General features: G+C 38.0%; 2 protein-coding genes across 7 annotated transcripts; one reads left to right on the forward strand and one right to left on the reverse strand.

The window, feature by feature from the left end:
• Window positions 1-267: 267 nt before the first annotated feature.
• Window positions 268-6,284, reverse strand: LOC125372516. Of its 4 annotated transcripts, none has more exons than XM_048382807.1 (9): window positions 6,164-6,284; window positions 3,596-3,796; window positions 3,263-3,465; window positions 3,047-3,110; window positions 2,742-2,885; window positions 2,270-2,409; window positions 1,261-1,282; window positions 798-1,003; window positions 268-706 (listed from the first exon to the last, which is right to left on the reverse strand). In XM_048382807.1, the coding sequence occupies exons 1-9, from the start codon at window positions 6,165-6,167 to the stop codon at window positions 674-676; spliced, it is 1,017 nt and encodes a 338-aa protein (XP_048238764.1). In that variant the 5' UTR covers window positions 6,168-6,284; the 3' UTR covers window positions 268-673. The 4 variants fall into 4 exon arrangements, with proteins under 4 accessions (XP_048238764.1, XP_048238765.1, XP_048238763.1 ...); XM_048382808.1 differs by having other exon boundaries at window positions 810-1,003; window positions 3,047-3,113; XM_048382806.1 differs by having other exon boundaries at window positions 3,047-3,113.
• LOC124126349 (interferon-induced protein 44-like) lies at window positions 6,229-18,616 on the forward strand. 3 transcript variants are annotated; one of them, XM_048382804.1, is made up of 9 exons: window positions 6,229-6,330; window positions 7,356-7,388; window positions 7,865-7,878; window positions 9,368-9,529; window positions 10,657-10,707; window positions 11,717-11,920; window positions 12,282-12,404; window positions 12,525-12,678; window positions 16,761-18,616. In XM_048382804.1, exons 2-9 carry the CDS (start codon window positions 7,370-7,372, stop codon window positions 17,075-17,077), a joined length of 1,044 nt encoding a protein of 347 aa, XP_048238761.1. In that variant the 5' UTR covers window positions 6,229-6,330; window positions 7,356-7,369; the 3' UTR covers window positions 17,078-18,616. The 3 variants fall into 3 exon arrangements, with proteins under 3 accessions (XP_048238761.1, XP_048238760.1, XP_048238762.1); XM_048382803.1 differs by lacking the exon at window positions 6,229-6,330 and adding an exon at window positions 6,908-7,044; XM_048382805.1 differs by lacking the exons at window positions 6,229-6,330; window positions 11,717-11,920 and adding an exon at window positions 6,908-7,044.
• Window positions 18,617-18,878: the final 262 nt, after the last annotated feature.

Genomic DNA, 18,878 nt, shown 5'->3' on the forward strand with positions numbered 1-18,878 from the left:
CAATATAAGCATTGTGTCTGGACCCAAATATTTACAGTCAGACATGCAGATCCGAATGCATTGCCGTGTCTAGCCTGATATGTATACAGTCAGACATGGTATATAGTTCCTACTGCTTCACCTTGCCTAGCTAGCCTGAGTTATATACAGTCAGACATGGTATATAGATCCTACTGTTTCACCTTGCCTAGCTGACCTGGGATATTTACAGTCAGACATGGTATATTGATCCTACTGCTTCACCTTGCCTATCTAGCCTGATATATATACAGTCAGACATGGTATATAGATCCTACTGTTTCACCTTGCCTAGTTGGCCTGAGATATATACAGTCAGACGTGGTATATAGATCCTACTGCTACACCTTGCCTAGCTGGCCTGGGATATTTCAATTCAGACATGGTATATTGATCCTACCGCTTTGCCTTGCCTAGCTGGCCTGGGATATTTACATTCAGAGAAGGACAGGCTGGAAAAATGCTGACTGTGCAGTAAAGCAACATTCACCCATCCATTCGACAGGCTAAAGGCTAAAGGTATTTTGGATGAATACATGCCAATGGCGTAAGTTGCTCTGACATTTGCCGGTTAGAGGGTTTCAATCGTTAATTCTGAAAAAAAAGGTTCGCTGAATATTCTTCGACATGCACCTAAACAGGTGATCCAGTTTGCTCATTTGCGCCAAAGTCGCCTCCATTTCTGGCCCTGGAAAGATCAACACAACAATTAAAGTATGGATGTCATACGATATCGTGAGTTTCACCGAACTGGTCAGAAAGAGTTCAATATGAATCACCTGATTTGTTACCTTTCGGTCCTGGTCCGCATATTTGAGCACCTCTTCAAGTATTGTGAGCAGTTTCCCTGCTGGCACTTTTAACCTGGTCTGGACATCGTTTTGCAAAGCAGCTGTCCTGTTGTTGAATTGTTCTTGTATCCTCTGTCTAACCTGTAACCCTGCGCCTTGTGGTGGTGCATCTCCTCTAGAGGTATTGAGTGAGTCTATATTTGAACATCAAGACATGCTTAACAGATGTTGTTTAAAATATTATATGCATTAATGGTTAAAGAAAAACAATATGTTTGTTTGTGTTTATCATTGCAACTTACATTGCAGCTTACAGCCACATTGACTTTTCCATTAAATCACTACCGTATACAAAGATTTTACAGAAAACGATCCCCTGGCTTAGTCTCTCCTGACATTACAAAACTTCCATTGTAAGTCCTATGATTAAACAGATTCAATAGAAACTTACAGTTCTCCAGTATCTCTGCAGTCTGAAAAATACGACAGCAGATATAAATAAATATTTATATTAATACATACAGAACATCAGTTTATATTTTATATAACTAATACGATTATTTCGTTTCTTCCTTTATTCTCCCCATCACAAAACTATAGCTCCCATTCCTGGTACTTATCTGATAACTAAACAAGAAATGTTGAAATACGCAAACCACTACGAAGTTCTGTTGAAGACACGAACCGCATTTGAACAGATACCATGTATTTTTATATTTTGCTTGTTGTAATGGTTTTTTTCAAATACCATGATTTGCCTTTATATGGAATCATATGTCATCCTTTTTCATGTTTATTTGAAACATAAACATTAACATTTAACTCAATTCTAATAAAATTCAATATACATGCATAGAAACTGCCTATTGTAGAGTAAAGAATTGCATTCGGAATCATGTACGATAGTTTCCGTCTCCAGGTTAAAATCGAAACAGTGCTTAGATACTGAAACTTTTAACCACTGTACTCATGATGTGCTACATACCAACATTTGCAGAATAAAGCAGTATGGATGGTTGTGATCGCAACCGATTAAAGTCACCAATTTCTAGTTTTTATCCCGGTGCCCTGTAGATAATCGAATCTAATCCAAATTATCGGTTACTGAAAGCCAAAGTAATATTATTTTGGCCTACCCTGTGAAAACAGTACCACAAACACGTCAGAATACCCTATAACTTATTGGGAAACAATGTCTTTTAACTCAAGCCTATAAATCAGAGTTACTGTGGTAAGCGAGGTGCATGAGCTCCTCTCAGTGATCTATCATCTCCACAGACAATGTCATTAAATAAGCCATTTTATGAAAGCATTCCTATTTTCAACAAGATATTTTTAATGCTGTTTATTGGCTACTTATTATGCCAGTATCTTATTAAGATGCAAGTATGGAAATATGTAGGCACACTTTAAAATATATGGTTGATGAAAAAGTATAATATCAAAATGAATTCTGCTACATTTGGTTCCTTGTCAAGTTCTTCAAGAACAGCTTCGAGTATCCTAGGTAGTTGCACCAGTAACTTCCACTTTGTCTCCACCTCCCGTTGCAAGTCAGTTGTCACCCCCTCCATTTCCTTTTTCATAATCCATAATCTGTCTGAAATATCCCAGTGGAAAGGTTTGATGTAGAGACACATCTACACTCAGAAACTGAGCCTTCAGGATAATTACACCCGAGGACATATATATGTATACAACATGACATACGTTGTACCCATGTTGCGATATTCCGGAAATACGTTACTCTGGACGGTTTAATTGGGTTTTCACAGTGCATATATAGTATATACAAAAGTTGACAGTTCTTCAAAACTGAAATGTCTCAGGATAACTACTACTGACAACATATACATATGAAAGTATGTTACTTTTGGATCGTTTCTTTTCCAGATCGCCTTACTGCCATAATTATTGGGTTTGTTCACTTACGTCTAGCAGAGTTGTTCTCTAGTCTGTTGGCATCACCTCCAAGAGAGTCGCCTTCACCCACTTCTATACTGGCATCACCTCCAAGAGGGAGGTCTTCGTCTACTTGCTTGCGTAGATCGCTAACAGAACGTTTGTTTACCTCCTCTGAAAGAAAGTAAAGTTACCATGCAACAAGTATCAACCTTCCATAATAAAATTAGACATACATATATCAATCAAATAACACAAGGAACAGTGTCCAAACAATTCTATATCACGTTTTGACATTCTCATAATACTAAAGTGCGTACATGTGAAACATTTACCTTGGTCACCACCGAGATGTATTGACCCCTGGTCTCGTTCTCCCTGTGATTGACGACCCGAAGTCTGCTAAAATAATAAACAAAATACTTGCATTAATAGCAATAAACTCCTGCTATACACTTGTGGTACAAAGTCACAGATAGTTTCAATTTAAAACCACACTGCAACCTCTTTCTAATTTTTCATATCTTAGTTGATTTGTGACACGTACATACCTTGAAGCCGTATTCTTGCACAAGGATGTCTCCAAGTTTTGTAAATGTGGGTCTATTAATTTGAGTATCAAGATGACCTGACGTAATAAAGAGCTTGTCCGTGTACTTAAATCTCAATGCACAATCTGGAGCAAAGCCACGACCATAGGGCTGTAACGTGGCGAGGGCAGTGAAGAGAATAACATCCTTGCAGCTGGGATCACCTGAAATGAAAATCTGTTGTATCTTGTAACAGATAAATTAATGGCTCCAATAAAATAATTACGTTAATGTTATCAACATAACACTTTAACAACATCCATCTCAACTCATTACATCCACAACAAATCTTACCTTTATCAAGGAAAGGTAAAACCACGCCATCAAATTCATCGTTCGGTCTGCCTTGAGGCCGAAATATCACGATGAGCGGCAGTGAAACAGTGGAGGAGGCTTCCCTGTTCAGCTCAACATGGAGAGACAGTTGGTCAAGGAAAGACTTCTTGAGTTTGTCAGAAGATGTGCAAGGCAAAATATGAAGCTGCAGTGACATATCTAGAACAGATTAGGCGAAAAAACATAAAAAAATGTCTTCGTCTGTGGTCTATGACATTCGGTTTTGAAGGGAACATTACTTTTATCAAGTTGCTTAATGTTTTCTGTCGGTGAAAGATCTCATTATAATATTCCACAGGTGTCATCCTTCAACATATCAAGTTCCAAGACGTTCAGTTCTTGCCATGATGACTGTAGGTATCTGATGAATACGTTTTCAAATTTAACTACACTTTCCAAAATTCAGTTAACAGGTAAGAATGTGAAAACAACACTTTTTCATAATTTTACTCTTTTTCTCCATATCTGCATATATAAACTACTTTAGATCTTTTAAGGAGTTCATCAGCTCATAACTGTTTTAGCATGTCACTTTATAATTGGAGACGGTAAGTCTTCATTCATATTCTTTAAAATATGTACGTAACTACGAGTTCCGAAAATACGGTTCTTATAAACGAGTGGACCGATCGGTGTGGAAATGAAAACTTTATGATTTTTACTGTTTACGAACTATTCACAGATGAAAAATTAATTCGCCACGAGAATGAGTCACTGTTCACAAGCCTATTTCAACCAGTGCAAAACTCTGGTAAACAATTAATGATATGATGCTGTATCTAATGAATGTATTACAAAGTCAGAGAGTTTGACTGCGTGCTCGTTCACATATATCTTCGCAAAACATCCCAGTGACACAAAAAATGCACATCCAAACTATTAGTATCGACTCGACTCCTGTCCATGCAGAAAGATACAGTACAAATCATTGATTTTACCTTAGTTAACACATGTTTACAATCACCTTTAATGATTGCACGTCTTAGTTTTATATGACGTTTGTTACGAAGTGCTGTAATTGTGACAGACTAATTGAGGTAGTTTGTAAGAGACCTTTCTCTTCTAAAGATGACATTATTGGATTATGATTGTTGTAAACAAACTACAAAATATGTCTCTGAAGAACAATGTAAGCAATCTAACGTTCATATCACCTCTCGTGAAACTACTTCATTCTGTAAAACAGATGGCTGTTGTATGGGTGTCAGTTTAAACATGAGGTCACGCGTACCAAATAAAATTGTGTTCAGAACTACATCCTTTGATGTAAAATATAGTGATATATAAAATATAAGAATAAAATTTCACTTTGAACGAGTAAGCTGTATGAACGTTGTAGCTTCCTAAATGATGACGTCAATGTATTATGTTATGGGCTGATGGACTGAAAGGAGAGAAAGTACTTCTCGGCTGAGTTGCAAAATGCCAATCACTTGTAAGCCGTGTTCAGCGATTCGCCTCACAACAGGGCGCAACCTTTCAGCCGCTTGGAATCGCACCAATCGCTGGCCGAGGTCGCTTCAATCTAACATCCTAGCATCCCAAGTCTGCTCCAGAGTAGTCATCAATAGTCATAAATCCATCGGCTCATGAATCGAGCCTCTTCTATTTCTTTCTGCCTTTAGGCAAGGTAACCGATCGGTAGTGGCGCAGCTATTGTGGATGAGCGAGCTAAACGTTTGGAGCTGTTGCAGACCCCCGGATGAGCGATTAATTTGTGTATTCTGAATGATTCTTGTCCACATGTAAACGAGGACATTCTGACATCACAGTTACTTCACCTACATGTATTTAAGCATTGACTATGCATTTTGTTCGGTTCATTGAAGTGTGAATCGAAAAACCGATGTGCAAGCTGTTTGAATCCCTCGAGTGTAATATTGGATTCCCAGACATTCTGTACTAGAGATTATTTTACCTTCAGTACAATACGTGGCCTTTCATAGATAATGAACAAATCAACTAGAAAGCAGGAGTAATTCATGAACACAATGACCATTGAATTATAAATATAATATCTATGCAATCAATTACTGACGTCATACCTACATAGATGCAAACACCTGAAAATGCCTCCTTGCGCACCAAGTAAGTAATTATATGTTATAATACAATATTAACAGTGCGTTAAGCAGAAAGAACAATATATATATATGAACTGCAAATAAGCGAACGTAAAAGGTTCGTTCATGTGCTTCGCGTACGATGGGAGTTTATTATTATAGCATTATAATATGAGAGATGAACAGATAACAATACTTGCTCTGATTTATCCCCGCTAACAACACAGGCGTCCAGAGAAATAACAAATGACTGAAAAGCTTACAAGAGTAATGACACGAAAGCTTTACACGAAAGAGACAGATCACTATGAATTTGTTCTTTTCATGTTGCTTAGTTAGGTGATTTTTATAAACAAGGCTTGAAATATTCTCGTTTACCCATGATATGGACAAACATACATGTTCAGATTCTACATATGGTCAAAATCTAGTTTCAGAAACAGTGTTGGTGAAAGTAACTCACCCATCACGGCAGCTGCAGAGAAACGTAGATATTCGCTGTAAGATTTGTCAGCTTGTCCGGTGTTACACACACTCCAGCTGGGATGAGTCTACTTGTTTATACCGCTCCTCGAAACCTGATTCAGTGAATGTGTCACGTTGGTAATTATTCGTAGGCCACATTACAACGTAAGTAAACATATCTCTTACATTTGGTGTATTATCATAGATCAAGCCACACACACACACACACACACACACACACACACACACACACACACACACGCATATATAATAAATATATGCCTGATGACGATTTTGTCGGCGCATCAGTAAAGCATGAGCTTGATGCAAACTGAAATAACTTTTGCTATACAACAACTTGATTCATTCCTATTTCGCATTTGACATGCTGTTCACAACAGAACTATTATTCTACCAGTTAATGTTATCTTTGTGAGTGCGCCTCATGTGAAGTACTACGATACAAAAACTATCGTCTCCCGTTTAAATAAGTTTCTCACACAGTGACAATTCAGAGACACCTAAGTATCCCAAAGCCCGCTAAACTAATGCCATCAAAGCTCTAAACAAAACTTAATTTCTTTATTGGATTAAGTAATTTTGATCAGAATCTATTTTATTCTTGTAGTTTTATAATCACTATTAAAATATGTAACTCACCTACGCCAACTGTTGTAGCCAGGCAATACAGACACACCTGTATGTTCGCTTGAGCTTGTCACTGCTATCAGGTTTGTGGGCGTGTCAGGCGTTGCACCTCCTACCTTGAAATCAACCCAGACAGACCGGTTTATACCGCCGACCCTTGTATCCAGTTTCAGTGAATGTTTAATCCTAGACCTGGTACAACGTGTTATTCCCTGCAGGCCACATTACAACGTTAGTTAACACATCACTTGACACATCACATCATCCGTTGTTAGAAACATTTATAGTTAGAAAAATCTGTGGATGGATTTAAGCCTTTTGTTACACGTTAATTGTTTTAGCAGATAGTGTTTATCTATGTATCAAGCGATAACATGTCGTATGGTACTGACTATGACTATTGGATGTTAGATAGGCCGATGATAGGCCTGTTGACCATTGAGTGAAATATGAAATTATTTAATGTAGTTATGAGGCAGTGATATATGGTGTATAACCATTCATATGAATATATACCAGGTGATGATTTTCCCTTTTTTCAGCTAATCAATAAATCATGAGCTGGTTGGGCTATGGTAAGTATACATTCGTTTTGATGTCAACTAAAATCATCGGGAGACCATCAGGCAATATTTCACTCAGCAAATATTCCAGCTATATGACGGCGGTCTGTAAATAATCGAGTCTGGACCAGCATCAATCGACGCCATTGGGATCGATGACATGCACCAACCAAGTGAGATACCTTCAACTATCATATCATGTTGCATTTGTATTGCAGTCTACAACAGAAGTATATCCATACAAGGTGATATTATCTTAGATAATGTGCGTTATGTGGATACATTTTGAAGTTAGAAGATTATCGTTCATTTAAATAAAAAACAAACATTTCACAGTGATTCAATTCAACACCGACTTCATAATGTACACATATTTATTCTACCAGCTATTGTTTCACACACAGTTTGGCATGAAATAAATATGTGACATGGTTACCACTCGCCTCGAATAATCTATCACTAACATAATGTATATGGTTCCCTTACAGTTCCCAAGGGGAAGGTAAGTGACACGTGCACTGAAGATACCTTGTAGTCAGAGATAATATAAATTAAAAAGCAGTATTTCCCTTGAGGAAGGTTGCAATAAGTTATGACTGACAATGCAAACAGGAAGCAATTAAAAATAATCTAAAATCTATAATGCATGCCATTTGGGCAGCGAAAGTATTGTGCAATTGGATGCTCATATTGTTAAGTGGAGTTCTGTTGCTATTCAGCTTATTTTTGTACTTTTAAAACACAATTAGCTTATATTAACCTGATATTTTTGTTTGTTTGTTTGTTGTTTAACGCCGCACTCAGCAATAATCCAGCTATATGACGGGGGTTTGTAAAACCATCGAGTCTGAACCGGACAATCCAGTGATTGACATCATGAGCATCGATCCACGCAATTGGGATCGATGACATGCATCAACCAAGTCAGCGAGCCTGACCACCCGATCCCGTTAGTCGCCTTTTACGACAAGCATAGTCGCCTTTTACGGCAAGTATGGGTTGCTGTAGACATATACTACCCCGGAATCTTCACGGGTCTAACCTGATATTCATTTCTTTTTCTATTTATGTTGCGTACATCTAATGGTCGGATTAGTTGCTGGATATCGACACTACATTGCACCTCATATTAACATTATTATTTAGACTTGTTTTGTATATTTGCATTTAGATGTTTGTTTGTTGTACTTTGACATTGTATATGTGTTTGAATGTTTGCTAAGTTATGCTGCGAGTTCGACCACAAGATCAATTCTAGTCAACTCTAGAACACCAAGGACCTATTTTGATCCGGAATCTCCTCTAGGGTTTTGACAATTTGAAAACGTACACATTTCAATCTCATTATCTACCTGTTCTGTACACAGATAAACTGTCAGTATAAAAATACTTGATCTTAATACATTCCAAATAACACATGTATAATGACACAATTACAACTTTACAAATAACTCATGAATGTGTATAAGAGAAATTCTATTGAACGTAAAAGCTGCTGATGGTCAAAACTGCATTTCATCAGATTTAAGAAGAAAATGTCTATCACAGTTACAGCTGTGGATTGGCAAAGAAATTGTTAGGCAATAAATTGTGATACATATGCCTATATGTATTGCGATGTATTGCAAGTAAATCATATTTTCTACATCAATTTAAAAGAGGAATTCAGATGATCACGAAATTGGTTATACGTTTTTAACCCAATATACTGGGACACATAGAAATATAGTATAATACATAAAAAGCAGTAATACCGTGGTGTCCTAGTCACAGTTTAGTCTTGTAAGGTCTAAAGTAAAGACAATAATGTTAAACAATTACGAAGAATAATGAATTATAAAACAAAATTGCAAATACACAATAAATTTTCCAACATATTTATTTTTTTTAAAATTTGCTCACGCAAAAAGACACGTGTTTGTATTGCCCGGTGAGATTATATAGCTGGAATATTGTTTACTGTGGAGGTGAACAAAAATGCATTTAAACAGTTAGAGGAAGTGGAAGAGCTGGCGAGAAAAGAGTCCAGGCGAACCAATGAAGCGCTGAAACTTGTAAAGGAACAGGGGGAAAGAGCAAAAACACTTGAGGCAGAAATGCAACACCTGCAGTTCGAGAAAGAAGAAAAGGAAAAGAGAGATAAAAAGTTAATGGTAAGTGTGAAATTATAAGTATAGGTATCTATAAATAAACTGTTGTCCGACAAGTCAACACATGTCTCAGATTGATATCATGAGCATCGATCTAAGCAATTGGGATCGATGGCATGTATCAACCAAGTCAGCGAGCCTGACCACCCGATCCCGTTAGTCGCCTTTTACGGCAAGTACGGGTTGCTGAAGACCTTTTCTACCCCGGAATCTTCACTCTCCCAATGTCATCTAGCAGATTGGGAGGTATCAAACATAAGGCACCGAGAACAGTGGAGAGTCGGGCAACTTGGTACATTTCGAAAGAGAGGTCTGCATATTTGCCATATTCTTCCTGAATCTTGTCAATCACATAATTGCCAAAAGGGAAAGCAAATTCAATAATATAATTGATTTCATTGGACAAAAAGGACAAGATCAAGATTAAATTCATAGCACAATCTACATTTTGTGTAGCCTCTCCCTAAAAATAGGCGCTTGGCTGACACTCATATTCGTACCGTCTAGCAGTACAGAACCATCAACAAAACCAACACTGACATTGCGATTATGTCCCACCTCCTTGGCTCGTTTACGATAACTGTGGAATGCCTTGTTTTCATCACGAGTCTTGACATGCGTCATCAGACAAATAAATGTGTGAAAAAGTGCACAATTCGACTCGGTCATGACGAACCTCCTCATTAATCAAACAACGCCCTCCCATTATGATTGGTAAATTTAAATGCCTGTAATGGTGTCAATAGCCCAAATTTCTTGTTTTGTCCAATCAACAACACCAAAAGAATATGAAAGAATTTATTGGTACATCATAAGTATTTGTGGATTTAACTTTTTTTGCAAGCGTTCAGCTCTGAACTCCAGATTTTCTTAAGTCTGCATTTGTACTCGGCATTCGGGAGTTTGTCCCTAACCTGTATCCCTAATTTCGCATAGGCCTTTCACGAGATGAACAATCACACCTCCTCCAAAACGTTCAGGACATACACAAGGGAGAGAAAAACATAATTGTACATATGTTCAATTTGACAGTGTAATGTAATGCATAGGCACACGGGCTTATATGTAAACCTGTGGAATATCATCATATTCATAAACTACTTATTGAGAATCTTGTTTTCACATTTCAGCAGTTTTCATGGGGACCAAAAAACAAGGCAGCAGGCCAGTGGACAACACAGGTACGAGAGAGAGAGAGAGAGAGAGAGAGAGAGAGAGAGAGAGAGAGAGAGAGAGAGAGAGAGAGAGAGAGAGAGAGACTTTGTCTCTGGAGTACACTCAGTTTGTATGTCTAGTGCAATACCGCCCCACACCATGACACTGCCTCGATACCGGTCAGGAAATGTGGTCATGCTCGCCTGTTTTTGTCATCTTGCAGGTCAAAATGTCTGCTGGTACTTCTGTCTGAACGACAGGACGCAGAATGTCGTCAATTATCCACTCACCAGTCGAAAGTCGATTTACAATAATAATCAAATCAGTTCGCCTTTCATTTATGATACTGCCCCACACTTAGACACTGCCTCCATACCGATCATACCGGGTAGGAAATGTGACCATGGCATATTGCTCGCCGCTACGTATTCTGCCATGAATCGGAGGCAAAACCTTGATTAGTCTGACAACATGGCAGAACGCCATTGGCGCACAACCCTTGGTGTTGCCGAGCTCACTCCAATATTTGCCGCCTATTGTGAACTGTTAGGGTCTCACCCTTCATGCGGGTTGCATGGAGCCAGTTTTTCATGGTAGATTTGCATGCCTGTTATTGTACTGATAACAGAAGCAGATTTGATTCCATTGCATAGTGCAATTTATGCAGTGAGACGATCTTGTCTAGATGTGATTGGCGGTACCTGTCCTACAGTTGAGAAATGAGTTTTTTTAATATTTTGTAAACATTTGGGCAATTTGGGCTATTGATGTATCCGCTATCTTTCCCACCAACAAATCGCCATTTTGTCGGTTCATCGATTGTGAGTTCCCCTATAGGCGCACAACCTTTGGCTTCTATGTGCACGAGCTGTTAGATTTGTGTATTTACAATTTCCTTGTGATTAGATGTTGCGACCAGATGCAACGGTATTGTAAATGTAGACCTCAACGATAGCTTCCTTCAAATCATTAGTTTCCTATTTTGTCAGTGGAATATGTTTGTGTCTATCTTGCTTTCAACTGAATACATTTCAGGAGTTTGAACAACTCCAAACGAAATTCTTTAAACACTTGAAAGACCCGGAAGGGAACCTGATACGTGCGAAGATCCTGATATTTGGTCCTACCGGTGCTGGAAAGTCATCCTTCTGCAATGGCTTGAGATCAGCACTGAAGGATTCTGACACACCTTCCAACTACTACGCCGTTGGTAATATCGGCACCACACTTACTAGCAGAGTGTGTACTTTCTCTGGAATAAATCTGGAATAATCCTAATTTCTCTTCACTGATTATTTATTGATAATCGTTTTGTTCACATCGTAATACTAAGACGCCTCCTCTGTCGTCATTGTGCTCTCTGATGATTTTATGTAGGTATCACACGTGTCCATCGCCACTGATGCTTGTTTAAAAAAACACCCCTCACCAACTATACCTATTAGCCGAAGTGTGCCTTAAAAAATAGTATACTAGTTTGTACCTTATGACGTGAATCATGTTCTTTGTTGCGTGTACATTGTTCAAAGTGTAAAACATACAAGGTGCCAGTGGATCCCACAATAATACCAAGCATAAACTATGAGCCTTGATGTTACAGTTCCAGGCTTCACGATACGGAGATCACTGGATTATTGACATGCCAGGAATATTTGAATCCGGTGATTTCAAAACGGAGAATATTGAAGCTATTGCATCCGGCAAGGTTCGCTTTGATGCCCAGGTAAGCACGACATAGTACATTCATCGAAATGGATAAGTTGTAGACAAATAGGTATGTAAACACTTTTTGTATATAAGCATTATTCACAATCTAGATTCATGTCCTTTTCTTTGTTTCAAGATAACTAAAACTCTGGAGGTGGAAGACGGCCAATCTCAACAAGAGGCACGAAGGGATGTGTCATGTGTTGTTCTGGTACTCCATCATAACATCGATCTGGGAGAAGAATTGAAACGTCAGCTTAATGTCATCATGCAATTAGGAGGAAAGGGTGGTAAGTTTAGACTGATGCCAGAACCCCAGTGCATGAAACAAAGTAAAAACGTTACTTTTTTATACGTTGTTGCTTTTATAAGTCAGTGTATTTTACTGTTAAACAATTATTGTAACTGTATTATGTCGGTTCTGTTGAGGATCGGTAGAAGCTCATTGCATTGCATTTTATTGGACAATGTTTAGTTGTCAGGAATGTTGTTCTATTTAATGTCAGTTAGTGAGTTAAAATTTAACGTCACATCCGCTATATTACAACCATATTGTGACGAGATAAAGTCAGACATTTGATAACAAAGAAATTCATACTAGTACAATACCTGTCGCCAACGGACAGTACAATAACTAGAATATCACAGATTTTAGTTAAAACTAGATTGAGAGCATATACAAGAATGAACTACGAACGGGTTGTAGATCGCCAGCAACCAAATTTAGGACACCACAATATTAATAGGAACTGTGGGGATTTACACTGCTACTGACCCGTGGAGAGTGAGTGAGTGAGTTAATATTTAAAGTCACATCAGTATTGTTTAAGCCATATCTTGACTTGAGCAAGTTATGCATTTATATAATATCCTAAGACCTGTCGTCGAAGGACAGTATAACAACTAGCAAAATATCACAGATTCTAATTGTAAAACTAATTTTAGAACAATAAAATATTCAGATTATAACAGACGACACAACATAAAAACGGGCTGTAGATCGTCAGCAACTGAAGGCAGACCACCATACTGGGGACCATGGGGACTTACAGTACCTTTGCTACCTGCATGGACCCCAGCATGATTTACATCATACCCTCAGCAACTGGCGATTGTATGCAAATAAAAATACAAATATTCTACGTTTAAGACACTAGTAGCCAGAAATATTCTTTGAATGACATAGACTTACAATATCCTCTTAGGGGGACAATAATTTTACACTACGTCAACCCCCTTTGAAGATACGGCCAGTAACAAACTCAGATATAATTTTGTTGTACCAATTTGTTAAAGGTCATTCATTTTATACAATACATATTATCACAATTTGTTAAACAATTCTATCTCTTTTAAAAACCCAATAACTAAGTGAGAATTATAAAAAAAGATCATTGAGAGATGATGTTTGAAATATTTATCCCTTGTGATGGCAAAATCAACACAATCAAGCAAGACATGCTTGACCGTGATTCTCTCACCACAAGGGATACAAAAAGGAGGATCTTCACCTTTAAACAAATATTCGTGAGTGTATCTGCTTTGGCCAATACGACATTGTCGTAAAATGACCTCCTCAAATCTGGACTGACAACGCAAGAAGGTATGACCGATATTTGGCTTAATTTCATGTAATGTATTGATACCTACTTGGGTGTCCCACTTCTTTTGCATCAGATCACGAATATAATATCTGATTACAGGTTTATAATCAGTGTAATGGATAAGAAGTGGTGTCACAGATTTGGTGACTGCTGCTTTAGCAGCAGCATCGGCCATTGTGTTACCAGTGATACCAACATGGCTTGGTAACCAACAAAAGACGATGTCGTACTGGCCAGTAGCAAGATCGTTATGTAGTTCAATTTTTTTTGTGGAAAATTGGATGTTTACAAGATATATTCTTAATTGCCTGAAGACAGGAAAGTGAATCAGAAAAGATAATGAACCGTTTATGTTTAGATTGAGTATTTATATATTTGAGAGCAGTTAATATTGCCTGTGATTCTGCTGTAGAAATGGAACTGTCATTCGGTAATCTAGACGTTATCAATATCTACATATAAACTGTTCATGGGAGAAGTCCTGAGGGGTCCAAGGCAGAGCCGTTGTCCTTGCTGATGTATAGAATCCAGTATTTTTAGATTGCTTTTGCATGCTTCCCAATAAACGACTGAGCCGTAATCCAGTTTTGAACGGATGAGAGCTCGATATAGTTGGAGGAGGGTCCTGAGGTCACCTCCCTACTTTGTATTTGAAACGACTTTATCAAGTCAAGTGCCTTCAAGCATATGGCTTTAAGGTATTGATGTGGGCTTGAAATGTCAAATGGCTATAAACAATAAGTCCCAGAAATGTGGCTTACTTTGAAATGTTATGTGTGCCATCCAAATATAGTACAGGGTCTTGATGTGGCCTATATTTTCGACCAAATGTATACAATTAGTCTTGGCTTTAAAACAATTAAGGCCATTTTCCAGTGACCAATTTTAAATTTTATTAAGACATCACTGTAATTGTCTTTCAATTGAATGCCTTTTTTTACCACAACAAAATATGTTAAATCTATCCACGAAAAGTGACCCATCTATAAAATCATTTAACACGGGTGGCCCAGTCGTCTGAGGCGCCGCGATTCGCTGAGCAGAGTTGCATGTCTTGGGCACGCCAGAAACCTATGATTGTGGGCTCGAATCCCGGTTCGCTCCGATTATGTTTCTAGGTTTGTCAGCACCATACCCGTGCTCGTTTCACCGAAGTAGTAAACGTCTGAGACCTGCATCACTTCGGGCTTTCCTCCCACATTAAGCTGATACGCCATGATATACCTGGAATAATGTTAAAAAAGCAGCTTTAAACCAAACTTACTCACTCACTAAAAAGTTGGATATAAATTGAGGCAAACGGCCTCTCAATCCAAAATCTCCTGCTGGGGTATCAAGCAGGTAGCCGAGGTACTGTAAGCCCCCATGATCCCAAGCGAGCTGCCTAGCTTTGGTTACTGGTGGCCTATAGCCTGTGTTTTAAAACTGTGTATATAATATTGCTATGCTCGAATATTAACTTGCTTCCGTCGCTATATGGCTGAAATTTTGCCGATGCGACATTAAATTTTAACTCATTCACTCACTCAAATCATAATCATGTAAATCCTTGTAAATCCTTTAAAATACCATGTTTCCAAAGAGTGTCGTAAGCTTTTTTTCTAAATCGAAGAAGATAGACACTACTTCGGCTTTTACGAAAACCACATTGAATATTTATGATGATATTATTGAATTCCAAGTACCATGTCAACCTATTGTTGACCATGCCGTGCCATGGTTTTGCAAACGCAGCTAGTTAATATAATGGGTCGGTAATTTAGCTTTCCCAAGGGCAGAATGAAGCTCATGAAGAGAAAATACTTCATTTTAATCTTCCCCATTATCTTCATCAAAGTTAATAGTATTCTTTTCCTGTCCTTTATGGTATTTTTGGAATTGAGGAACATAGTTAGATGAAGAAGAATGTCCAGCTAAAGTTTCACAAAGTTTATTAGCAATATCTGATTCATTAGTTAACAATTCATTCCCATTTTTATTGGTTGGTTGGTTTGTTGTTTAACGCCGCAATCAGCAATATTCCAGCTATATGACGGCGGTCTGTAAATAATCGAGTCTGGACCAGACAATCCAGTGATTAATATCATGAGCATCGATTCACGCAATTGGGATCGATGACATACATCAACTAAGTCAGCGACCCTGACCACCCGATCCCGTTAGTCGCCTTTTACGACAAGTATAGTCGCCTTTTACGGCCAGTATGGGTTGCTGAAGACCTATTCTACCCCGGATCTTCACGGGCCTCCCATTTTGATAATGGTGGATACCAGATTTAGATACCTCACCTTTGATATTTTAATCAAAACAAGTATTCTTTTCCTGCTGTTTATGATATTTTTTGGACGCGGGATATGACTTATTATTGGTCATTTTTTGTGGCACATGACAACGGACTTTTATCAACTAAACACCCCTTCGTGCAATATTGTCTTTCGCACTTTTAACAGATGCACTCAATTTGATGTATTAGCTTTTAAAGTGGTGATCCTCACCAAACGTTTAGTAGTATAAATGTTTTCATTCAGGAGAAAGCAAACTCTTTTGGATAAGTACATGTATTAGATCCAGAAATCAACATCTTACATATATATGTATAAAATTATTGTCAAAGGGTTGAAGACAAAATGTCAAGGTCACTCCTTTTGGAATAAGTATTAACACATGATCAGTGGTATGTGTTGTTGTTTGTGATGGTCATTACAGTATACTATAGAGTCTGTTCTTGTGTAATTCCGCCTGTGTTGATAAAAAGTTTCGTGTTTCAGTCCTGTCCTACCACCTGGTGCTGACTCACCTGGATGAGTGTGACCCGCAGTTCAAGGATCCAGATAATCTCCCCAACCTGTACAATTCACCTCTAGTACAGGAAGCAGTGAAGAACATGTCAGAACAAACTGGCATTCAACCATGCTCCATCAGTTACGTCAAGAATTATGTGACGGAAACAGAAACAGACACAAAGACCAAGCTGCTTCACTTGAAAGCTCTTGACAGAATCCTCAACTCTGCAGCTGACCAAGTGGAGAAGATAATAGATTCAAAACTTCAGTCGAGCATGTATGATGATGCCCCTGACGCCTAGGAGAGAAAGCTGCATCTGCCGGCTGAGAATGTTGTCCGCTGTGGTATATATGTCTGCCCAGCGAATGTAAAACCATGCTGTGTTATGTAAATAGAGGCGCTCGCGCATTATATTCATTAGTGTTCTTCACCATGGACATCATGGTGTCTTGAAATATTAAATAAAAACTAATACGTGCATGGTATTATCAGAAGAGAAAGGAAACAACATATTGATATTTTCAATCTTTGAACTCCACAAGACAGTTTTGAATACAAAACTGCGACCAAACACATATAATTACGAAAGGATGTGATGTTTGTGACAAAACATTCTAAACTCTGGAGTACATCAAATGTAAATAGATAAACAGTTTGTAACGTTACAGAACTACTATGCGTTGGAAAATAAATCACCAGTTTGACCGGTCAGGCATTTTAAGTCATAATCAACAACACTTTGACAACCAGTAGATAGTCTAATCTGATGAGAGTAATATTTGTAGGTTGTGACGTCTTGTGATGATTTGTAGTTCTGCTTCAGTCAATGTTCTCGTGATGCGTATGAAATAGATGTGCACCATTTAGATTATTCTCATTTATTCACGCTCTCTGCAACATATTCTCATGATATGCTTTTACACCTTATTCATTATGGCCAAATTTCTTAAGACATCGGACCGAGCGAAAGCAGTTTCAGAAGAATAGAGATACCCTGTCCGATGTCACATGCGTTTTCGTCTCCGCATCATTACACCTGTCGGGGTATATAGTATATGGATTCTTTTCCGTTAGGGTTCAAGTTTCCATACTAATAGGAGAGGTGCAGTGCAAAGTTTGATTTTAATATTTTGATTTTCTGAAACATCCTAGCTATTTTTCGTGTTTTTTTTAACTTAGAATTTATTTCTATACCAATTGGAGAACTGTAGTGAAAGTTTGGTTTCGATAAGTGGATTTTCTACGAAAATGTTTTGTACTTTGAAACATGTTGGAGTCGAAGTCGGGGGTACAAGTGAGCCCTGCACACCTTTTGCCTTGATCCGTATGGTAGCCACGAATGATGTAAAATGTGTTCATGTATTAATGTTTTATGTATTACTGTTTAATGTGAACCTGTTCATAAAGGATGAGTGCATTCATGGGTGTATTCCAAAAGTCTTCTTTCTCCATAAAAGAGGGTAATGAGTGATTATTACGTATGTACATACAATTTCACTCCATGAATGAGTAGTAACGTGGGCTGTTTACAAGACAGCGAGAAATAACCATGGTCCATGATCACATGCTGTTGTATCTTGACAACTGGTGGCTACGATCTTTCTTGTAACTAACGGGATTTTGTATTAGAAGACTAGAAGTGTTAACGCAAGTATTAAACATGTTTTGAGCATTTGTTATAAGGATGGTGTCAACGTGAACTTTTTGTGCTTCTATGCTCATCGATGTGTGTATGATTATAAGTAAAGCTTTCTTGTTATAATCACATTATGTAATGCTGCTGTTAGTCGTGTGGGCTTGTTGTATACTTGTTCTTTCAATAAATACCATTAGAAAAATGTGTGATTCGTGTTGTACATTAACACACGCGGGAAATTATTTGCAGGCGTTTTCCTTCCTAGTTGCACATATTTGAAAAAATGGTACAGGGGAATTTCATTGACATCATTTTGGTCACTGATGGAACAATTTTATAAAATTCTTAGACATGTCCACCAGGAAACATTGTGAAAGCTTTACGTAGGCCATCCTTGTTGTAGCCTTCATTCTAACACCACTGTGATATTATGAACTAGCTCGTCTGTGGATCAGAACACACCCAA

Source organism: Haliotis rufescens, unplaced genomic scaffold (assembly GCF_023055435.1).
Source record: "Haliotis rufescens isolate VD_foot unplaced genomic scaffold, xgHalRufe1.0.p SCAF_41, whole genome shotgun sequence".
Classification (NCBI taxonomy): Eukaryota; Metazoa; Mollusca; class Gastropoda; order Lepetellida; family Haliotidae; genus Haliotis; species Haliotis rufescens.